This window comes from Ustilaginoidea virens, chromosome 4, assembly GCF_000687475.1.
Source record: "Ustilaginoidea virens chromosome 4, complete sequence".
Taxonomy (NCBI): domain Eukaryota; kingdom Fungi; phylum Ascomycota; class Sordariomycetes; order Hypocreales; family Clavicipitaceae; genus Ustilaginoidea; species Ustilaginoidea virens.
The window spans coordinates 446,743-463,851 of record NC_057319.1 but is presented as its reverse complement, the minus strand read 5'-3'; the positions used below and the strand labels follow the sequence as shown (position 1 = coordinate 463,851).

The window sequence follows — 17,109 nt, the reverse complement described above, 5'->3', positions numbered from 1 at the left end:
TGCACGCTGCACGCCCCCCCCCCCCCCCGGCCGAATTGAGTTGCGTTGTTGAAGTCTGAGACCCGTGTTCATACTGCCACGCTCGGCACGGAGGGTGTGCGTGCATGCGCCCTCCCGGGGTCGAAGCCAAGGCTGGTGTACTGCAATCAGCGTGCTCCGTAATGACCCAGACTCTGGCGCACCTCCTTGATCGTTCCTTCCCACGTTATATCGAGGTCCCCGGCTGACCGCACCGCAAGCCCACCCCCAGCGCACCCCCGACCTGGAGTGACAAAATGCAAATCCAATGCCGCGGATCTCTCATCTGGCGACCCCCCACTTCCATCTCTGCTGGACGGCAACCCTGGGCCCCCAGTGCGTTCCAGCGCCAATCGCCAATCGCCTGCGCAACTGCTCCCCTGCCACCACGCAGAGTACAGTAGGTACAGTAGTTGACAGTACCAGCATGAGCAAAGACCGGATCAAAGCTGAGGCCTGCCGCCGTTGTGGCCCGCTGGGTCGGCCCTGCCTTGCATCCTCGTCTCTCGTCTACGCCACCACGCCACCACGCCACCACGAGGTAGCGTCCATCGCGCATCAGATCTCTCCTTCAGCCAGGGCCTAGTGTCCAGTCTCCCCTACACTGGCCACACACTCTCGGTGGCTTGCCAGCTAGCATCGGTACATGTACTTTTTTTGTTTTAATTTTTTTTCTCCCTCCCCTCTCTCGCTCTCGTCACTCTTGTTGATTGTTATATTGCTATTATTCCCTTTTTATCTTTATCTTTATTTATTATTTTTTTTTACCCTCCCCCCCCCCCCCCCCCTTCCTTTCTTTCTCCTGCCCTCTTCACTTCACAGCCTGGTCGCTTTCCCCTCTTCATTCCTTCCATCACCAGAGCTAATAGACTTGTCGGCCGATCCTGGATTTTGCCTGCTACATCGACGGCCCGGACAAGACTCTCGTTGCCTGTCTCTCCGCCTGTTTCTCCGCCTGGATCGACCGTAGAGTCTGTCCTCCCTGCTAGGTATCCGATGTGCCAAAGGTCCTAGATAAATCCGGATTCTACCTCGGTGCCTTGCCACGCGCGCTATGGAACCAGGTGACTCTGGATCCCGTCAAAGGTGCGTCCCGCCGTTCCCCTCCCCTTCCCGTCACTCTGCACTTGCCGCCATGCCCGGCTCTTGCTCGTCTCTTTTCCTCGCCCCGGCGTATTGACGACGGACGTCCGTCTCGCATAGCATTCATCTACACTCGGCAACGGTTCCAGAGCAGCTTCAGCGACAGCGTCGACAAAAACAACAACGTGCGCACACCCCTCCAGCCGCATATCAAAGTCATCGAGAGAATCTTGACCGGAGATTTCGAGACCAGTCTGTCATGGCCACGGCTACGGTGCTTGCCCCGAGCGCCCACTACCCTCCTCCCTCCACCACATATTCAAGCTACCCCCAACACCCTTCTGCAGGAGCAACACCAGCATCAGCACCGCCGCCTCCGCCGCCATCGCTGCCGCCGAATGCCATCAGCAACATGATTTCGAGCGAGCACAGGAGGCCTGCCGACGACAAGGAACCGTCGGCAAGACAGTCTTTGCCATCCATCTCGGAAGTCATATCCGGGGCGCGACCCAGCCATTACCCTCCCCCTCAACCCAGCCATCATCCCGGAATTCAACCCGGCATCCAACCCGGGTCCGGCCTGCCTTCGCCTTTTGCTGGCACTCCACGCCAGTACGCAGAAACCGAAAAGCACTCTCCACAACCTCTGCACTCTGCGTCTTCGTATCCTCCCCGGCAAGAAAACCTGCCCGCGTTTGCAGACTCGCCGCGACCCACCTTCAGCAGTCGCCATAGCCTTCCCCCTGTCACCGACAGGCGGCCTACACCGCCGATAAAATCCGAATTTGCGCCGCAGCATCGCCTTGCCGAAACGCAACCTTCAGATTCCCACGCCGCGAATGGGGGCTACGGTCATGCACCGCCGCCGCCGCCGCCGCCGCCGCCACCACCACCACCGCAACTCGCACCTCCGCCGACTTCTCATCCGTACTCTACAGGACATCTTCCTCCCGGCCAAGTGCCCCTACCCAACTACCCGATTTCGCCTCGACATCCTGGCCCTCCACCAGCTGTTCAGTACGACGCCCGGGCACAGTCGATGCGTCATGACGAGGGCGACTATTCCAATGGCAGATCAAGATTTCAGCCTGCACACAACCGCCACTTTGAAACATGGAGCTATCAGGACTCTCTGAGCCGCGTATGGTTTTCCCACCCTCTTTTCACGAACCCAACCTTTGTTTTTTCTTTTCTTGTTTCCCAACCAGTTTCTGACCTGCCACCGGGGCTTTTAGATTGGATCGTCCTCGCGGACTATATTCAGCTTTGCTGAAGCCTACGGCCGTATTGCGCAAGAACAGCACGGATCCCACCCTATCCCCGAAAGGCTCCCGACGGAGCGAGAAGTGACGGACGTGCTGGCGAATGTGGAGCTTATCAAGAGGTGCTTGGAACAAGTCAAAGACGCCGTCCAGGCATCCATCCAGAGTGAGAGGGCTAGGGAAGGCGCCAAGGCTAAAGGAGGGTTCGAGGACGAGCATCACGATGTGACCATGTACGACGGCATGAAGCCTCAGTACACCATGACCGAGGTGAAGAAGCGCCGCGGTGTAAGTTGGATTGCCTGTGGTATTGTACGTGTCGGAAAGCTAACTTGTTTTGTGGAAGCGTGCTGCGCCGCCCGGTCGATGCCATAGTTGCAATAGGATTGACACACCTGAGTGGAGACGCGGGCCTGATGGCGCCAGGACGCTCTGCAATGCCTGCGGCCTTCACTATGCCAAGCTGGAGAGGAAACGGCAGCTCGAGGCTCGGTCGCTACGCCCGAAGCCAGAGGAGAGGAACTGACGGGTGCAGCGGGTTGCAATGCAACTTGGGCCCAGGAGGAAACATGGAAGACATGGCGCCAGCCCCCCCTTCCCAGTCAGACGGTACGGGTTACCGGGGGAGGGGGGTTACACGCATCGACCTCGGTCCCTACGCAGAAGTCTTGGAAGTGTCGGAAGTGTCGGAAGTCTCTGGATTTTCACTTGTCGCTTTTATTTTGTTGTTCTTTTGGGGGGCTGGGCGAGGGAGAGAGAGGCGGCTGCGGCTGCGGCTGCGGCCGGGGCCGTGTGCCACAAGCCTACCACTGATCCTGCCACCTGCCACCTGCCACCTACCTACCACCTCGTGGATTTTCTGTTTCTTTTTTTTTTTTTTTTTTCCCTTTGTCTTGTTTACTTGTCGGTTTTCTCTTGTCAGTTTTCGCCGTCTTGGGGCGTTTTTCACATGTGGTGCTCTTTTTTTTTTTTTTTTTTTTTTTTTTTCATCTATTTTTTGATCGAGAAAAACCTGGGATACCTTTGTTGGAAGGCGGGTAGCTGGCATTAGGGGCGTTTTGAGTTTACACATTTGTTGGGGTTTTTGCTCACCACGGCTGCCTCACCTCGGCCTCGTCGAATATGTCTATGTCTAGACCAGGACTTTTTTATTTTACTTTTATTTTGATGATACCTTGGGGTGCCGGCGCCAATGGCCGACGCTGAATTGAGAAGTGGTTTTGTTCTTTTGCACCAAGCAGACAAGTGACGTGACGCATAAGAAGAAACGAAGAGAAAAGACAAGACAAGACAAGACAAGGAAAGGAAAGAACAGGAAAGGAAAGAACAGAACAGATCAAAAGACGTGTGCTCCGTGAGCGGAACGACACGGGCTGGCATCGGGGCTGGGCCAAGTCGAGAGAGCTGGGCGCGGGCCACGAGGCTTCAATGTCTCGTCGAGCGTGGCGAGCCGCGAGCCAACGCGACAAAGACAGGGGAGCAGTGAGCACACGGAGGGGGGGGGGGCTTTTGTCCGACTGCCTGCCACGACGGGCATGGGAGGGGCGATGGGCGATGGCTCACATCTGATCAAGACCGGGGAAGCCATCCGCGAGATTGACGGGGCGCAGGACGTCGATGGCAGCGTGGGCCCCGGTCTGATTGATGCATCGAATGCCATCCGGCCTGGCGAATGGCGGGCGAATGGCGAGGCGAATGGCGAGGCGAATGGCGAGGCGAATGGCGAGGCGAATGGCGAGGCGAATGGCGAGGCGACTGTAGGGAGGGCAATGGCAGTGAATGGCAGGGGCAGGTCATAGCAGGGCATCATAGCAGGGCATACATAGCAGGGCATACATACGTAGCAGGCCAGGGGCAGGTTGAGAGTTTGGTTCAAGCTTCAGAGTTGTTGCAGAGCCCCCGCCTCCTCCCCCCGGCGCGCTTCTCTGCATGTTTCAAACGCCCGTGGTTGCCTGTCCTCCCGGCATCCCGGGTTCTTGATTTTTTTTTGCGCTCTATTTTCCGTCTGTTTTTCACTCTGTTTTTCACACTGTCTTCTTCCCCCCGCGGCTTGCGTGGTTTTATTCGTCCGCTCGGGTTTGGTTTCGCATCCTCGCGCCGGTACTTATGCTAGGTATGCTGTTGGCCGGCCGGCCGGAGAACGGCACGGGTCTTGCTGGCACTTGGCCTCGTGGTTCCTTTGCTGATGCCCAGCTGGGCGGCAGGTGGCAAAACACAAAATAAAAGATGAAAAAATAAAACAGGAAAAGAAACATATAGACACGGACAGACACAGACAGACACAGACAGACACAGACAGACACAGACAGACACAGACAGATACAGACAGATACAGATAGATAGACAGACACAGATAGACACAGATAGACACAGCTAGACACAGCTAGACACAGCTAGATACAGACAACCTTGACGGAACGGGACGACGCGATGCGACAGACGTCATGCGGCCCCTTTGGTTCTGTCGCGCCGGATTGGCCAGGGAAACAGGCTGAGGGATTCTGGGGAAAGCGGGCGGCAAGGGGCCGCACATGGGACGGCCGGGGGAAGGCTGCCAGACGGATGGACGGACGACGACGGTGCCCGAGGTGTGCGCGTGTAGCATTGCATCCTGGAATCGGGAGGCGGATGAGCGGGGGGATGCGTAGCTTTGCGTTGCGTGCGTTGCTGGCGGAGGGGGGGCTGAATTACATTGGCAGAGGAGATGGGAAGACGGAAGAAGGAAAAAGATAAAAAAAAAAGACTAGAAAAAAATAAAAAAAAAAAATAAAAAAGAGAAAAGAGAAAAAAGCAAGAAAAAGAAAGAAAAGAAGAAAAAAGAAAAGATGGAAGAGAGCGGGGAAAATAGAAAAGAGGAAAACACACGAGGAGAAGAAACCACAAGACAAGCCAATAAAAGCACACAGGTCCGCCCTCTCACGCGCAGCGCCACAACGCCACAGCGACAGCTCACGCGCCACCAGCCCAGCCCGCACGCCCAGCCCGCAGCCCCCTACAAACCAGCAAGAAGAGCCTGGGAAAGGAAAAAAGGAAAAAAAAAAAGACGAGCCAAACGAAAAGAGAGTGAAATTAAAAAGACATACAGAAAAAAAAAAGACGAGAAAAAGAAAAGAAGACGAGCCAAACAAAAAGAGAGTGAATTAAAAAGGCATGCAGAAAAAAAAAAGATAAGAAAAAGAAAAGAAGACGAGCTAAACGAAAAGAGAGTGAAATTAAAAAGGCATGCAGAAAAAAAAAAGATAAGAAAAAGAATAGAAGACGAGCCAAACAAAAAGAGAGTGAATTAAAAAGGCATGCAGAAAAAAAAAAACAAGAAAAAGAAAAGAAGACGAGCTAAACGAAAAGAGAGTGAAATTAAAAAGGCATGCAGAAAAAAAAAAAAACAAGAAAAAGAAAAGAAGACGAGCTAAACGAAAAGAGAGTGAAATTAAAAAGGCATGCAGAAAAAAAAAAGATAATAAAAAGAAAAGAAGACGAGCCAAACGAAAAGAGAGTGAAATTAAAAAGGCATGCAGAAAAAAAAAGGGAAAAAAGGGGGAAAAGGCAAAAAAAAAAAAAAAAAAAACAGGCCATGCGCCCGCCCGCGCCGCGCCTCGGGCCGGAGAGACTGACGACGGCTGGCTGGGCGGGGGAGCCGGCCTTTTTTTTTGTTTTTTTTTTTGTAGCCTCCCGTGTCGTTTTATTTGAGCGCGAAGAGTTGTGTATTCTGGGCTTCGTGCTTGCCATGGCTTCAAGGCGGCTGCTGCTCGCGTTGAGCGGCGGAAATCATCCATCATCCAGCTTGCTCGCGCATCGTCCACCGGGGCCGTCCATCCCGGGCGATCCACGCCATCCGTCATCCGTCATCCGTCATCCGTCATCCAGTCGTTTTCATCTTGCCCGGTCTTGCCCAGTCAAGGAGCGCCCTCCACTCCATCCATCCACTCGCTCTTTCGCTTGCGCGATGGATTCTCCGATTCCGCCTCCCCTTCTGCCGCGTCTGTGCCTGCCGCGTCCGCAGCATCAACACCATCAACACCATCAACACCATCAACACCATCCGCAGCATCAACATCAACACCATCCGCCCCGCCGCACCCCCCTCTAAACCCCCCCAAAAATCTGGCCAGCCCGTGGATCTCCAGCCCCGCAAAGCTCTTGCCGGCCCCTTCTCGCTCCCCAATCGCAACCACCGCGCCAATCAGGTCGTGCGTCACCGCGTCGTCCACCTCGCTGTCGTGCTTGTAGCCCGGGTGCGCGTCCACAAAGTTGCGGATCCAGCGCGCCGCCGTGTCCAGCTGCCCGCCGGCCCGCTTGCTGACCAGCGACAGGTACGTCGCGAGCCGGCACCGGGTCCCCACGTCCACGTTGACGCTGTCCAGGTAGCTCTCCACAATCGCCACCAGCCCGGGGAAGCCGCCGTCGGCGGAGCCGTTGATGATGTCGTCAATCGACATCTCGTCGTACTCCTCCTCCACCGCCAGCCCCGGGGACCCGCATCGGCTGGCCGTGGCCGACCCGGGGCGGCTTTCCTCCCCCAGCACCGTGTTGGCCCGCGACGGCCGCGGCGGGAAGGGGTTCTTGCGAAAGTAAAACTTTTCCCTCAGGACCGCGTCCACCGCGTGCGCGCGCTCCATGTTCTCGTCCACCTTTTTGATGGGGATGTAAAAGTTGAGGTCAAACGACAGCATGGCCCTGGTCACCAGCACCATGAAGACGGAAAAGGCCGCGTTTTCGAAATCCGTCACCTGAATCTCCATCGGCCGGAACTCGACTCGCCACCCAATGTTGTTCTCTGCCGGGGGGGGCTTGAACCGCATGTGCTGCCAGTTGGTCGACTGGATGTTTTCAAAGTGGTCCGTCTTGTTGAGATCAAGCTCCTGCAGGTCTTCTTCAAAGATGACAATCGGGTCCCGGATGAACAGGTGCGCAAAGTGCGTGGCAAGACGGTCATCCATGCCCCCTTCCAAGAGCTTGGCCTTGATGTCGGGGTCAATCACCAAGTCCGGGTCCATGTACTCTGGACGAAGCCGGGGGTCGGTGGAGATGTAGGTCGAATTGGAGGCATAGCGTGATTTCGGTATCCTCCACCGGTCTTTTTTCAGCGGCTATGTCTGACATTAGACGAAGGGGAAAAAAAAGAGAGGAGACGCATAGAAAAAGAAAATATAAAAAAGAAGAAAAAAGAAAATAAAGATGAAAACAAAAAAGAAAAAGAAAAAAAAGATCGCCGGGAGCAATCGGTGGCAAAAGAACAAAACGCACCCTTTCTCCCAGCTCCTCTCGAGTCCGGCAATCGACGGCTCGGCTGATCTGGTTCCACCGCACATCGGTGTTGGCCAGAAAGCCCTTGTAGATTGGCGTGGCGGCTGTGAGAGCCAGCATGATGGGCCCCAGTGGGCTGAGCTGATCGTACATTTGCCGGCCTTCGGTGATGTTCTTGGCCTGAAACGTGATCTGGAGACAGCAGCTGCCCATGCCAAACGCCATGGCATCCATGTGAATCATGTCCTTGGGCGCAGCGCCGTTACGCTCATCGTCATCTTCGGGCCAGTTGTGAAGATTGTAATTGACTGTCGGATCCGTCCAAGGAACCGGCGTGTTCTTGTCGTGGAACACGGGAACATTGACCTGAACTTTGCGGCCGCGGCGCCATCTGATGTTGGCCGCCAGCGTCGGGAAGCGAATGTGGGGATTGGCAATCTCATCCGGGACAAACTGAGACCGCAGCTTGCATCCCGACGGCGGATAATAAGGGTCGGTGAACTGCCCCGGGACGCCAATCTGCGGAAACGTCGTCAAGGTGATGGGGTATTCTTTGGCCAGCATGTGATCCTTGGCAATCCTTCGACGCAGATTCATGTTTGGCTCGACGTCGAGCAGTTCCTTGAACCCAATGCCCCACGGTTTGCCGGGGGTCGCCTCCAGCATGAAACGGCCGAATTCCGGATGGAATACCGGCAGCGGGTTGGCTCTGCAGGTCAAGTGTTGCGTGTGAGCATAAGCAGCCGGCGTGTCGCCTCTTTGTGTGCATTCTGTACTGACTTTGATTTGGTCACTGGCCCGGCTTGCAGAGCAGGGACGCATCCCTCCTTGGCCAGCTCCTTATCAGCAGCGAGTGCTTCCAGGATCTGGGCCTGCCTCAGAGACAGCAGCACCTTTTGCTCGTCCTTGGTGTATGTGACAACCAAGTACTCAACCTGAGCAAGAGACCCGTTAGCACGGGCAAAGGGGGAGAGGGATGGCGTCGCGAGCGAGCGGGAACGCCAACTGGCACGCGAGCAGCTCAGGCAAGCTGAGCAAAGCTGAGCACGCTGAGCAAATTTACCTCGTCTCCCCACAACATGGCATCCTTTTCCTTTCCTTTGGCCTTGTTCCATATCTCAAGCAATTGCTGGGAAAGACGGTCAGCCAACCCTTGGTTCAGCAAAAGAAGAGAGCAGCACAGTCAGAGAGCAGCCGACCTTGATCCCCCATTCCCTGACCTGGTCGGCTCGCTTCTTCGCCTCGGGCCATTCCAGCGCCGTTCCCAACGCTCTGTTTTGATTCCAAGGTCAGTGACGGTTCATCCTTTCCACCCTCGCACACCCTGCGACCTGCACCACACTTACAAAAGACCCATTTCAAGAGCTTGTGGAGGCAAGCGTCGATGCTGCTCGAGGTTGATCCTCGCGCGAGGGATCCAAAGAGGCTGCGGGCTGCGAAACTGCCGTGATGGGTGTCGGGAGAGCGGATGGAAATGGTAGCGGTGACTGTCTACCAGGCTGCGTTGGCTGCAACAAGCGACGCATGAGGCTCTGGCCCGGCGCTCGCTCATGCACAAACGATCCTTTGGCTAATCATCGACATGCACTTTGCGCCACTCATTGAATTGATTCCAGCACCCCGAGCACGAGCAAGGGCTTGAAACCAGTCGGGTTGCCAGTCTCGCTCAACGTCTCAGCAGAAAAAGCCCCAGCGTTCCGTTCCCACTCTCGCTCGGGTGGTTGAATCGGGACCTTCTAGGCAAACGCTGCCGAAGTAGCTGAAACTGTTGGATGAAAAAAAAGTACGACGCAGAGGTGTTGAATGGGGCCTTGGGGTTTTCAGAGCCCAAGAGATGGTTTTCTGGAATACATTGGTCCGCAGCACCACAGCAAGGGGGAAAAGAATAAAAAATTTCTCATAATAATATTCTCGCGAGGGTGCCACCGGGTTCTTGAGGCGGCAGTGGAGCTCCACAGTTGCGAGGCAGCGAGCGCTCAGCGAGGTTGCTGTGGGTTGCTTAGAAATCCAAGAGGGGTACAATTCCGCTGGCTATGTAGGCTGCCATCTTGACCAAGAGGTTGCATATTTGCCCATGATGGGTTGCAGAGGTTGAAATCCTAAACACAAGGGTCGGAAGGGGCTTTGTACGGCACCAGCCTGTTAATCAGGGTCAAGGCTTGATCCAATTGAGAACAATCAACTCTGCCATGATAACTGGCTTGCGGGAAATGCCAGGACGACGTCACGTGATGCACCATCTGGCGGCCCGATTGGTTATGTGGACCTCGGTTACGGAGTACAAGGGAACAAGGGTTCAAGGCTACAAGACAACGGCGTGCCAAGAGTCGACTCCTATAGAGATGGAACAAGGTCCGATTGTGAGGCGGATGCAGCGACACAACGATTGGACAAAGACACCAGCAAGATAAAATCCAATACCAGCCAATAAGGCGCCGATCAAGGCACCGGCAAAGATACCGGCCAGGTGTGCTTGGCTCGGAAGATGGAGATGGCCGACAGGCTGTTATTCTACACGGCTCGTACCTCATGATGTCGCCATGTCGTGATGTTGATAAGTCGCCATGTCGCCATGTCGCGATGCTGTGCTGCCGGGCTGCCGGGCTGCCGGGCTGCCGTGCTTCCGTGCTTCCGTGCTAGAGGGGTGAAGCGACTGTCTCCTGTTTCTCGACGTAATGGCACCATGGTCAGCGCACCAGCAGCAAGTACGACGTCAAACGTCGGTCGTTGGAGGCGATGCTGTGCCAGCGCAACCTACCGTCCACCGAGCATTTCTCGCCTATCGGGCAACCACGCAGCGAGAGTCCGAGACTGACCTGACCCTGACCCTGACCGTCCGGGGCAATACTAGTGCAAGTGTGGGAGACTTGGCCAAAAGCGGAAGCTTAGTACCAGTTTGTGGCGTTGTCGATCTGATGCTCCTGAAGCCAGCATGGATACCTCCACCTCCCTCTTCGTCTTTGGTTTCTTCTGGTTTCGACGTTGACTGGGAACCGGGTTGATGCCGCATCGGCGGGTGATTAAAGTAACAGCACCAAACTCGCATGGACAAGGCTGAGCATTGAAACAAAGGGATTGCAGTGAGCCATTTTCCCCCGGCCAGGACCGACCAGGGCCCGACTCCTGTCCATCCTCCTCTGGCTCGAACAAGCAGACCCAACAGAGCGGTTGATGCAAGGCATAGTTGGTCGCTTGAGAGGATGGATGGATGAGAAGAAAAGACTAAACATGCAAGACTGCCGCCCCTCGTGACCCGAATTGGAACGTAGCCAGCGTGAAGTCGGTCGACGAAAGGGGCTTTGAACTTGCTGGTTGGAGGGGTGGAGGGAGGGGGAGGGGGAGGTGGGGGGGCCGTCGCACGAACCAACTGGCCACGGTGCTTACATAACCGGTGGGCCCGGACGACTTGGCAAAAAGACGGATTGATCAAGCACTACTCCGTACGGAGTAGCCGGCTGGAAAGCTGTTCTTCAACCCGTGCGAGGCTGGCGCTGATTCCCCATGCGTACTGACTGGTGTCTCGTCGTGGGAGCGATTGATTGATTGATTGATTGATTGATTGATTGATTGACATCTGCGACATCTGCAGTCAGTCCTTGGACCGTTCTGGTTTGCACCTTCCCTTCCCTTCCCGCAAGTGCGTGCCAACCCAAGGGCCCTGCCCCGCTCTTGCCAACTTGAAAACTGGGCCCCGCACCACCTTGACACCTTGACCACCAGACAATTGACACACAGCACCCCTCACAGCACCCCTCACAGCACACCTCACAGCACACCTCACAGCACCAGACACACTCACAGCACACACCTTGCAGGGCGCCAGCACCTTGCAGAGTACCAGAGCATACATCAATCCTTGGCTGCTGCTCAGTTCAGGTCTGGACAGTCATGACTGGCTTCAACCATCCCGTCACCCCTACCATTCGGCATTTGAGCAACCCTCCGTCTCGTCCTGGTTTCCGCAAGACGTATCTTATTTCCACAAGACGTCAATCCGACGACGCATAAAAGCCCCAGGGCGATAAAGCACGCACCCACCCCCATTGCCATATCTTGTTGGCGAATCCGCCAGTTGGTCTGGTTTTTTCCGTGCCAATTCCACGCAGTCGCCGTCCCCTCCCCGCCTTCCCCCACCTCCCCCCCCCTCCTTCCCCCCCCCACTACCCTTCCTTCCTCCCCCCACGCCAGTGACAACCGTCACCAAACCACGACCACGCCAAGCTCTCGACGGCTCTCTCCCAAGCTTCCCCCAACCTCGACATTTGAGTGGTGCAGAAGCGCACGCCAGTTGTCGACATTTGCAACCCTCAAAATGAACCCTCATCTGAAAAACAAGGTCGATGTCAAGGTACGTCCCGTCACCCTTTGCACAACCCTGCCCTTTGTGTGGTTGTTGTGGTTGTTGTGGTTGTTGTGGTTGTTGTGGTTGTTGTGGTTGTTGCGGTCGTCACGAATAGTCTTGGCATGCCACGTCGGCTCCTCCCTCCTCCTCTTCTGCCCATCACCCGAACCAGGGCATAGGCTTCCGCGTCAAGACTGGGATTCGCTCCCGTTGAGCCCTTTGTCACTTTGCGTAAACCGCAAACAAGTTGCGACCCTGTTTCTTTCCCGCTTGCCTTCCTTTTCATCTTCAAACGCTTCCAACGCCCCTTGCGCCAGATGCTGACTCATGCGTTGCAGTCGCTGTCTCCCGAGGAGCAACGCCTCTTCCGGTTATACGGCAAATTGCCGTCCCGTTCGGACCACTTCGCCAAACACTTGAAGGAGCGCAAATACTTTGATTCCGGAGACTATGCCATGTCCAAGGCTGGCAAGGGCGACGGCGTTGACGCTGGGGCTGTCGGTTCGCAACACCCTGTCCCCGAGAACATCCCCCATCTTTCGTCGCCCGTCAACAATGGAACGACTGTGCCGAAGCACGGGCACCACGGCTCCATCGCCGGGATCCAAGCAGGCAGCCCCGTCAAGGAGAGCAGCATTCTTCACCGTGAGACGAGCGCCACCGAGGAGGTAGGCAATCATCCAGCCGACGCCGTGAATCCTGGTGCAGACAATGATGACTCTGGGGCCACTTCACCACCGCCACAATCCAACGACGGCATTCCCATTCGGCGATAGCTGTTTCCGCCTGAGATGCAGACTGGGGCTGCAACCCAAGGGTTTCCATCCTGGAAAAACATCTAGTCGAGTCGAGGAACGTTTGAGTCCAAGCAACGCAGTGCTTTATAACCGGCCGCTTTTATAAGGAAATGACCGGACCTGCTACCCCCGCTCTGTTCTTTATTTCTTAGCGTCTTCTTCTTCATTTTTTTTTTTGGGCCCGGTTCTCCCTTTGTCTTGAATTCTCTGTTTCTGCTGTCTTCAATCTTGTACAAAGACACATAGAGATAGCGCTGGGGCTATGGTACAGGTGCCAAATGCTACGTTTGCTTCATCTAGATGAATCAAATTTTGCCATTGTTGCTTTCCAAGATGAAGAAGAGAAAAAAAAAACCGGTATCTGCAATCCATTTCTGCTTCTTTGTTATTTCTTTGAACCAGGATATTATCTCAGCCGAGGGATTAGGGACTCTTACTCGGTCCCTTTTTGACGCTCAAAGACGATGTTCTGTGGGTTCTTGCGCGAGGCACGAATGCGTTGTTTGACCAGCTGTGGCCAGATTGACTCGATTTTGACGTGCTGCCTCAAGGGAAAAGGCACAGGTACAGGTACATGCACCGTGAATTTGCACTGCGGGTACTAGTCTCATTCAAGCTGCGGAATCTAGGTTGACTGCGAGTTTGCCGACCAGGGAAGTGTCATGGCTACGAAAGGCGCGTCGCCAGTTGGAGGATGGACGGTTGGCAGCAGGAAACACAAGGCCGACATGTACAACTAGGAGCTAGTGGCACGCAACGAAGACGGGGGAAAGAAGAGCAGTGTTCCATCTCAGCTACTTGGTTTTGCCCACTCTGTCGGACATCGGTGACGGGCGTGCTGCCTATGACGGATGAGACAGCAACTCCCAGCTTTCGGTCGGAAATCGGTGACAGCCGTGCTACCTATAACGAGAGACCAACTGGTCATGAAGCGAACAGAAAGCAGCTCCTAGCGTTTTCTGCCGTCGCGCCCAATCCCGCCCATGTCCATGCCCGCGTCCTTGGTTGCAGGCTCTCTCAAGCCCGCCTCGGCGGCCTTGCCCGTGCCGACGTGCGCCTCCACCCTTCCGGACCCGACGTTGACGGTGCGCGCATCTGCCGATTGCCAGTCGGGCGCGGTGGGAGGCTGCTCCGGAAGAGGCAGGTTGGCCTGGACCTCGGCGATTTTGTCCGCCTTGGACTGGGGCATGATTTGCGCTGCTGTTGGGGGCGAGACTCGCCTTTTGGCTGCGGTTGCTCTCGGACCTGGGATGCGGAGGAAAGCCGGGCAAGTGACGTACAGTATGCTTGTATCTGCTGCCGGTGATGGTGATGCTGCTGCTGTGCTGATGCTGCTGTGCTGATGCTGCTGTGCTGCTTCTCTCGCCACGCGGACAAGGGTACGCTACTCGTGCGCTCTATTTGTTCTCGTCGTCGTTTCTCGTCCTTTCTCGACCGTCGCCCAGTCTGCCATCTGCCATCATTCTCCTACTTTGACCCGGGAAAGCGCCTTTTATAAGTACCTACCTACCTAGGTACCTACCTCCTAGGTACCTACCACCTCATATACTCATATACTCCTCCCCGGGCAGTACGTACCTCCCACCTCTGCCGTGACGTCCATGCCGTCTCGTCCGTTCCGTTCCGTTCCTTTCGTCGCTTGGAAGCGGGGGCGTCCGCGGGCGCAAAGCTCCGGCTCATCGAGATCTGTTTTTTCCTTCCCCCCTTTTTTTTTTCCTTTTTATTTTCGTTTTTCAGTTTTCGGTTTTTTTTCTTTTCTTTTCGGTTTTTTTTTTCCATTTGCACCCCCCCCCCCCCCCCACAAAAAGGCACGGAGTACATCCCGGGATTTGGCGGTCTGCCGTCTTGCGCGCCATGTGCCCCGGCGTCTGTATTCGCATCGAAAAGCTTGCAAGCGTCGTGGTCAAATACACTGGCTTGGTCAGACACTGGCTTGGTCAAATACACATGGCTTGGGTAAATAAATACACTGGCTTGGCTGGAAAAGCCCCGGCGGCACGCCATCAGCGCCCCTCTGATAAAGGCCATCCTGCCATTCGTAGCCCCCCCCTGCCAAAACCACAACGCCCGATAAACCACCCCCCTCATCCCACCCGCCCATCCGCCTCCGCAGACGTCGCCTTGTCCCCGTTGCCTGGGTTCAAATAGTCCGCATCCTCGGCCGCTTCGTACTCGGCAATCAGGTCCGCCACCACCTCCCTGGCCTCGTCGAACTCGTGCAGGTTTTCGGAAAAGGGGGCCGTCTTCTTGTAGCCCTCCATGAAGGCGTTGCGCTTGCGCATGCCGTCGTATTGCTTGACGATGCGTTTGAACAGCTTATGACGGGGGCAAATGGGTTAGCGAAAGCACACGCAGGCAGAAAAGTTAAAGGCAGCGAGTGATGAATCATCACCACCGTGATGCAACAACACTCACAGTGGCAATGCTCGTGTGGTTGGCGAGCATCAGCCCGCTCACGCGGTGGCTCATGGGAATGTACGGGCTCCTCTTGGTCAAGGCCACCTGGATGCTCGCCGGACCCCAGGGGATAAAGGTCGCCAGCCGGCGCTCCCGGATGCGCAGCAGGCTCTTGTGGACGTCGGTCGGGTCCACCTCGCCCTGGATGACGTTGAGGATGGAAATGTAGCAGCTCTTCTTGCCCGGGACGGTCGAGACCATGCGGTTCTTGGGCTGGAGCAGCCTCCGCATGACGTCGAGCACCGTCGTCTTGCGCACCGTCTTGGCCTGCTCGACCTGGTCGCCCGTAAAGGGCGTGTAGGCCGTCATGAGGAAGTGGCATCGCGGCGTGGGGATCAGCGAGGCCAGGATGCTGACCAGGTCGTTGTGCATGTAGCCCGGGTAGCGCAGCGTCGTCGTGCTGGCCGACATGACCGTCGCCACCAGCTGGTTCGTCTGCTGGAACGAGGGCTCCTGCACGTGCAGCCGGTCCGCCGCGATGTGCGACAGCGCCCCGTTGTCCAGCACCACGACCGAGTCGGCGTTCTGCGTCAGCCGCCGCATGGACAAGATGCTGTTGTACGGGTGCACCACCACGTCGCCCGAGTTGGTCGTGTCCGGGAAGACCGAGTACGTCTGCATGATCTTTTTGGGGAACCGGTCGTTCAGCCGCTCCAGCAGGAAGCTGCCCAGGCCGGAGCCGGTGCCGCCCGCGATCGAGTGCAGCATCATGAATCCTTCCAGCGAGTCGCTGCCGTCGGCTTCGCGGTCAATCATCTCCATGATGTCCTCGCAGACGGCCTCGCCCGACTGGTAGCCGTCGCCCCAGTTGTTGGCGGCGCCCATGCCGTTCTTGCCCACGTAAAAGTTTTCAGGGTTGTAGATGTTTCGGTACGGACCGGTTTGTATGCCGTTGATGACCTGGGGTACCCGAGCGTGTATCAGCAGCGGCCCTTGTGTGTTCGTTCCCATGTGGCTGGCCCAAGAGCACCCGGCTCCGTACATGAAGCAAGCGCAAGAAAAGACAGAACAAGGACGAAACAAAAAAAAAAAAAAAAAGAAAAAAAAGAAAAAAAAAAAAAAAACCTACCCGAGGCTCCAGATCTATGAGGATCGCGCGAGGGATGTATCTGGTATCGTCGCTCTGGTAGTAGAACACATCCTTGCGGTCCCCCCCTTCGGTCGCAAAGTCCTCCAGGTTACCGTCCTGGCTGATGCCGTGCTCCAGGCAGAGCTGCTGCCAGAACTGACTCCCAACTGTGAAGAGAAAAAAGCACCCACATCAGCACCAACGCCAACGCCAAACCCGACACTTGTACGAGAGAGCAGACCGTCGCAAGGGGGGAACAGGTTTGAAACTCCCTCGGTTCAAACCTTCAGCTCGAGCCAGCCACACGGCGGCTTGGCTTGGCTTGACCTGCAACGCGGGCATCGACCACGAGTGGAAGCGGAACGAGGCATCCCCCATCATCCATCCCATCATACGTACTGCTGTTGCCGCACTGCCCAGCTTGAATGGTAATGATCTCGCTGGGCGAGCTGGCCGTTAGCGCAACGGTCCAATGCGGATGTACGGGTGGAGGCGTGGAGGTGGGAAGTGGGAAGCGGGAAGCGGGAAGCGGGAAGCGGGAAGCTTTGCAGTTTGGGGGCTGACGTACCGCGGCATGGTGATGTTTGGCTGTGCGCAGGGGAACTGGGGAAACTTGGTGAGCGAGCTTGAAGGTTTTGGTCTCGTGCCTTGCCGTCCAAGACGCGACGACGCGGCGAACTGCTGCCGAGAGACACACACTGTGCGAACACTGGGGCCTTGGACCGTGCAAACCGCACTGTGCGCGCGCTGTTGCACCCCGCAAGCTGCGAACAACGAACAACGACCAACCTCGCCCCGCGTTTCGCCTTCGTCCTGCACACTGTACACTGTGTCGGT

General features: G+C 56.1%; 6 protein-coding genes across 6 annotated transcripts; 3 read left to right on the top strand and 3 right to left on the bottom strand.

Annotated features, from left to right (window-relative positions):
- Positions 1–1,072: 1,072 nt before the first annotated feature.
- On the top strand, positions 1,073–2,889 carry UV8b_04645 (uncharacterized protein; the record flags this gene model as incomplete). Its single annotated transcript, XM_043142143.1, has 4 exons — positions 1,073–1,104; positions 1,222–2,242; positions 2,337–2,651; positions 2,710–2,889. The coding sequence occupies 4 exons, from the start codon at positions 1,073–1,075 to the stop codon at positions 2,887–2,889; spliced, it is 1,548 nt and encodes a 515-aa protein (XP_042998077.1).
- A 902-nt stretch (positions 2,890–3,791) lies between these two features.
- On the top strand, positions 3,792–4,162 carry UV8b_04644 (uncharacterized protein; the record flags this gene model as incomplete). Its single annotated transcript, XM_043142142.1, has 2 exons — positions 3,792–3,845; positions 3,938–4,162. The coding sequence occupies 2 exons, from the start codon at positions 3,792–3,794 to the stop codon at positions 4,160–4,162; spliced, it is 279 nt and encodes a 92-aa protein (XP_042998076.1).
- Positions 4,163–6,256: 2,094 nt separating this feature from the next.
- On the bottom strand, positions 6,257–8,964 carry UV8b_04643 (uncharacterized protein; the record flags this gene model as incomplete). The annotated part of the gene is made up of 6 exons (XM_043142141.1): positions 6,257–7,450; positions 7,608–8,316; positions 8,388–8,542; positions 8,671–8,736; positions 8,807–8,879; positions 8,954–8,964. 6 exons carry the CDS (start codon positions 8,962–8,964, stop codon positions 6,257–6,259), a joined length of 2,208 nt encoding a protein of 735 aa, XP_042998075.1.
- Positions 8,965–11,919: 2,955 nt separating this feature from the next.
- UV8b_04642 (uncharacterized protein) lies at positions 11,920–12,725 on the top strand (the record flags this gene model as incomplete). The annotated part of the gene is made up of 2 exons (XM_043142140.1): positions 11,920–11,955; positions 12,288–12,725. 2 exons carry the CDS (start codon positions 11,920–11,922, stop codon positions 12,723–12,725), a joined length of 474 nt encoding a protein of 157 aa, XP_042998074.1.
- Positions 12,726–13,695: 970 nt separating this feature from the next.
- Positions 13,696–13,935, bottom strand: UV8b_04641 (uncharacterized protein; the record flags this gene model as incomplete). The annotated part of the gene is made up of 1 exon (XM_043142139.1): positions 13,696–13,935. One exon carries the CDS (start codon positions 13,933–13,935, stop codon positions 13,696–13,698), a length of 240 nt encoding a protein of 79 aa, XP_042998073.1.
- An 895-nt stretch (positions 13,936–14,830) lies between these two features.
- UV8b_04640 (uncharacterized protein) lies at positions 14,831–16,848 on the bottom strand (the record flags this gene model as incomplete). Its single annotated transcript, XM_043142138.1, has 5 exons — positions 14,831–15,061; positions 15,162–16,103; positions 16,273–16,439; positions 16,672–16,712; positions 16,841–16,848. The coding sequence occupies 5 exons, from the start codon at positions 16,846–16,848 to the stop codon at positions 14,831–14,833; spliced, it is 1,389 nt and encodes a 462-aa protein (XP_042998072.1).
- Positions 16,849–17,109: the final 261 nt, after the last annotated feature.